A 5,285-nucleotide genomic window follows, 5' to 3' on the forward strand; every position below is an offset into this window, starting at 1 on the left:
ATATATTTATTTATAACTATGGTGAGAAGAAAACATTATCTGACTGATAAAACGGAAAACCTGCGAGTTATAAATCGTGTTAAAATAGATTATGGAGTATCTCTGCAGAGTACCACCTACTCTAACCATATGAGGGGTCAAGTTTTCATTTACATGTATAAAAGTCGACACACAGACTGGATTTGAATCGGTGCCACTGCAGTCAGGAGCCAGCCAATATCGGCACTTTAACTCTTGTTGACAAGTGACCCAAAATCAAGCTTTGCACTGTATCAAGAGTCATTGAAGGGGAATGAGGATAGATTTTATAACAGTTAAGGATGCTTCTGAGATGTCTGATTTATAAATATTAACCGTACCTCAACAGCACCTCTCAATTAAGATAATGGGTTAAAAATATGTTTGCATATTGAGCTAATATTAGTGCTTTCTGGAAGCCTTAAATTTTTTTACCATCATTTCCTCTCCTATTTCTGTTCATTTGATCCAAAAAAAATTACCCTCTAATTTGGCTCATAGGATCGTTTTCATTGGATCTGTAACTTACATAACTATCCACTGTCAAATAGCAATAACGAACAATTAATAAAACATAAAATTACCTTCTGTTGTACAAACTGCTACAAAGAACATGGAAGACCGATGAATACTTATGAGGTAGTGGTGAGGAGCTGTGATGATTGGAGGCATATCATCTGGGTTACCGACCTTCCTTTGCTCGTCAAAGAAGTAATCACAAACTGATCTTGAAACGACACTTTTCCAGTGTTTTTCCATAAAAACATCTCTGAAAAAAATAAGAGAATGATTATTAGATTAAAATACATATCAAAACAATAATAATATTTCAGATAAGAATTATGAACAATGTACATTTCTACACATAATAAAGATTACAGTGGGTAATCAAATTTAATCACAAATAAAAGATTAATAAACATATTGAAATATTGTAGTAAACTAGGACTTTTGGTTCAAAAAAGGTGATAATAAAAAAGTCATAAGAATTTTATTTATAAAATTATTAGAATAGCTTATGACATTACAATGGAAAATATTTTATTTCAAGTTAGTGGGACCACTGCAATATTTTGAATTATCCAAGATTTTGAATTTCAATTTTATTTGTATCCTACCCTAGAGAAATTTTTATTGATACCTATAAAAGGTTCATAGTGATTAAAGAGTCCACTGACGTTCCCCATATTGGGAAAATTTAAAAAAAAAAAGTTGGGACTACATATGGTAAAAACAGGAGTTGAATATATATAAATAGATAAAGTTTTTTTTTTTTAGATTGATAAAGGATTTCAAGTAAAGTCAAAAACATAAGACTATTTACAATTGTATTATAAACATTCAAAGTTATTCTAGAAAGTTTGATATCTTAGTTTACTTTCTATATTTCATTTTTTCAACATTATTGTTGTATTTTTAATGCTATCCATAAGCTCTACGGATTTATTGCATATAATTTTTTCACTGGAAGAAAGATTGTGCAGGCGGTCTTAAAAAAAAAAAAAAAGGCACCCAAAATAGCAGAAAAAAATATGTTAGACGCCAACAATTCTGAGTTTCTTTTTGATTGTCACCTGGACCATCTTCTTTCAATTGAATACTGTCAGTTAATATCTTCCAATAAATTTTTATTTTGAAATTCTTAGTATTAACATAAATGATGATTGGTTGTACTCTAAGTTACAAATTGACACCTTTTATGTCAATAAAATATCTAACTATTCTAACATTCATTAACGTTAGTTTTCTCCATGAAAATGAACTGGTAATACATTTATGTTGCTAAGAGAAGAACAGTGCCTTAAGGTTTTTGAAAATAAAATATTCAGGCTGAAAAAAGGCGAATTAACAGGAAAATTAAGAAGGCTACACAATGCGTAAATGGGGGAACTGTACCCATTAAATATAATTCATGTGATAGATTTACGGTGAATAAGATGGGTGTTAAGGTTGTATGGTTTAATAATGAACAGCTCCCTAAAAGTAAATGGAAGTATTGAGTCAAGACTAATCAGGTAGATTTGGGTTTGGGCAGGCATCGTTGGGTAAATCTGTTTAGCCGATGACTAGTGGTAACTTCAGGTTCGTTAAGCCTTTATTATACTTAGAACAATTATTTTTGTAATATGAATTTGTAGCTATTTCACAAGAATCATTCGGAGGTTTTACTTTTATTTATTCATTCAAATAAAAATCAACTTACAGATAGTAATTTTATATTGTGTTAAATAGAAAAAGCAAGAGAACAGTAGAACTTCAATTTACCAATGATTTAGGATTATTTGACTTTGACTGTATATTGGCATCACAATAAATTTAGATATTGTTATTTTGGAACCTAGAAAACAATATGGATCATGGTAGCACATTTGATAGGTGATTGGTTTCACATACTGAACAAACCTGATCAAAGTCAATGCTTAGGGAAAAAAAAATTCTCTGGGCAAAAGAGGGATTTGGTAGGGACAGTAGTAGTACACAGATGCTTTCTGATAACACACAAGACCAAAATGATTAATTGTGATTACAAATTAAAAAACCAGGACATTTCTAGGTGGGATTGAGGGACCTTTATCAATACTTGCTTGCAGTTCTGGGACTAATATGTTTGATAATCAATTATTTTATTTTGCAAATTATAAGCCCTTAACTGGAGATATCGTTATGGTTTAATATATGATCATATTTTATGTAAGAAAACCTCTATATATTTTATATCCTATAGGAAAAGGACATAATTGGTAGATAAATCATTAACAGAATGGTATAAAAATTTCCTTACCCTGAGGAATTAATTATAAACAGACTGTGTATCATTTTGAAAAAATATAATCTGTTCGAAAAAGTAGCTCTTATATAATAATTAAAAGATCCGCTCAACGAGTCGACTGGACAACTTGTCAACAATCACTATAGCCTGGATCGTTTAGGTTAATGTAACTAATACAAAGAGGTCATTAAAACTGGGAGCTTAATGGTCGAAAATGAGACACTTTATAATACTAAGCATAAAGATGAAGGATATAACTACCATGGAAATCACATCAACAATTTAAAAAATGAATCTTAAATATTTAAAGTACTTTAGGGATCTCTATAGATCCCTATGCTGCCGATTCTCTCGACCAAAAAATAACCGCTCAGCGCCTTGAAAATACCCGTTTTACCCGAGAAATACCCGCCAATTTACTCGCTATAGGACAATCGTTTTAACAGTAGCTGTATGATTGTTACAGTCATGATTAAACTGCCGCAGTAGCTCTTGCGTGATAGTTGATAGTACAGGCAATGTAAGTGGAACAACTGACTCGTTAGCTATCAATTGTATACGAATTGACAATAAAGTATCGTACAGTTTTCGTTATTACGGCAAACGTGTTAGCCGCTAGCATGGTGTAACTATTTGGTTGTTACAGTTATGACTGCATTAACTGTCATGACAGTAATGTTTTACTCGTCTGGCGAGATCGTTAATAGTACAAATAATCTAAGTGGATTAACAGTCGCATTAATTGTCCACCACATTTAACTATCGTATACATATCCACTTTGTGGAAAAAAGTTGTTCCTATATATTTACCCAAAAACATAAAATTATATCAGCTCCGGACCCCAAAAATAATCCACCAAGGCCTCAAACACCAATTCATCAGGGAGCCCTAAAAAACCTTTATCCGAGACCTTAAAATTGTATCCACCGCTGGCACCAAAAATGATTCCGCTCCAGGCCCAAAACATAAATCAATCCGAGACCCATAAATCATATTCATCCCATGCCTCAAAAATAAATCTATTATCCTAGACCCCAAAAATAAATGTCATGGGTCCTAAATGGTCTAGGTACGCCTAAGTTTTAAAACTCAATATCTAAGGAGAAATAATAACTTATTAGTAATAGAAAAAGTTTCTTATATTAACTAAAAAAACTAGTTAAAGGACTACTGCGACACTGCACTAGCGCTCTACATATAACGTAAATACGTACCCGCAATCCCCGATCACCCGCTAAGGTGTAACGTACCCGAAAATGTCATGAAATACCCGCAAAGGCAGTACTGAACATCCTTACAATATCAGGCCGACGAACACTAACTTGTATATGAGATATTGAACAGCAAGGATCTTATGAAATGTCTCTTTCGGTTCGTAATAAAAAGAAAGCTTTTTTGGTTATTATTTTGCCATTTACCTGAATCTAAAAAGTGAAACACACGATATGAACGAAGAACCTCCTCTCCACTCTGTATTATAAATAATGAGATTTTAAATTTACTCGATAATCCATTCATATTGCTCCTATACGATCAGTCTCCATATCCATATTTGGTTTCACAATCATTCCAACTATTCATGTAGAAATCCTTCTTTAGATTAGGTGGAGAAGGCTCTGAACTCTTTAAAATTAATTTTTTAACTTTTAGGTACAAACCTAAATTTAATTTCTTTATGAAGCTAAGAAATTAATGAAGACAGTTTTTCAAAACTTTTTTAACATTAAAAGCTGTTTCAAAAAAATTTATCAGACAAATCCCGGCGGTGAAATCAGAAACTCGTGTTTATTTTGATGAGCAATTTCAATTAAAATCAATAAATTTTATCTAAGTTTATTAAAATAACTTTTATATAACTCCGTTTCATTCCTAATAAAATGCCTAAGGAATATAAAGCGAATTGGATATTATTCAAAGAAGTTATCATGATGAATAATGAGTGTAATTCTACTCTGAGCAATATTGGTTGTGGACTACTCCACTATTGGGAGCATGTTATTCAAAATTACTGATGAAAACCCCTTGATAGATTCTACCGATTTCTTATATTTTCTTTTTTTGTAGTAAAAGAAATTTTGAGTTGAATAAGACTCTGGATAGCCAAAAAAAGTAAAAAATCTAACTCCTAAGTTCTGTCTGTGCAGGCACGACAAACTTTCATGACTGATATCTGTCACATGGAACATCCGCTTAAGTGGAATTGTTAAAGTTACAATTTATAATTTAATTTATTTATCTAAACAAAATCTTCAAAAAGTATTGCTAAAATTTATTGAATTACTTTCCAATACTTCTTCTTTAAAAGGTCGATGTAATTTCTCAATGATTAACAATTATTTTGTCACATTTATGACGTACATTCTCCATTTTGATATAGAATTATTTGATTAATCAGTTTAAAATGTCATTTCTTACGATTTGTGATGGTCACAAAAGAAATTTTATGTTCCTTTTGTGATACATAACTTAGCCAAAAAAAATATTTTTAAGGATATT

The 5,285-nt window shown here is 31.3% G+C and overlaps 1 protein-coding gene across 1 annotated transcript in view; it reads right to left on the reverse strand.

The window, feature by feature from the left end:
- carmine (AP-3 complex subunit carmine) overlaps nucleotides 1–2,953 on the reverse strand; it is a 15,871-nt gene extending 12,918 nt beyond the window's left edge. The window contains exons 1-2 of the mRNA XM_014429747.3: nucleotides 2,801–2,953; nucleotides 603–787 (exon numbers count right to left, since the gene is read on the reverse strand). Coding sequence (XP_014285233.1) covers nucleotides 603–787; nucleotides 2,801–2,835 — 220 coding nt within the window. The 5' untranslated portion in view covers nucleotides 2,836–2,953. The remainder of the gene's footprint in view (nucleotides 1–602; nucleotides 788–2,800) is intronic.
- Between the last annotated feature and the right edge of the window lie 2,332 nt (nucleotides 2,954–5,285).

This window comes from Halyomorpha halys, unplaced genomic scaffold (assembly GCF_000696795.3).
Source record: "Halyomorpha halys isolate HHAL.00 unplaced genomic scaffold, Hhal_1.1 Scaffold817.1, whole genome shotgun sequence".
NCBI classification, from domain to species: domain Eukaryota; kingdom Metazoa; phylum Arthropoda; class Insecta; order Hemiptera; family Pentatomidae; genus Halyomorpha; species Halyomorpha halys.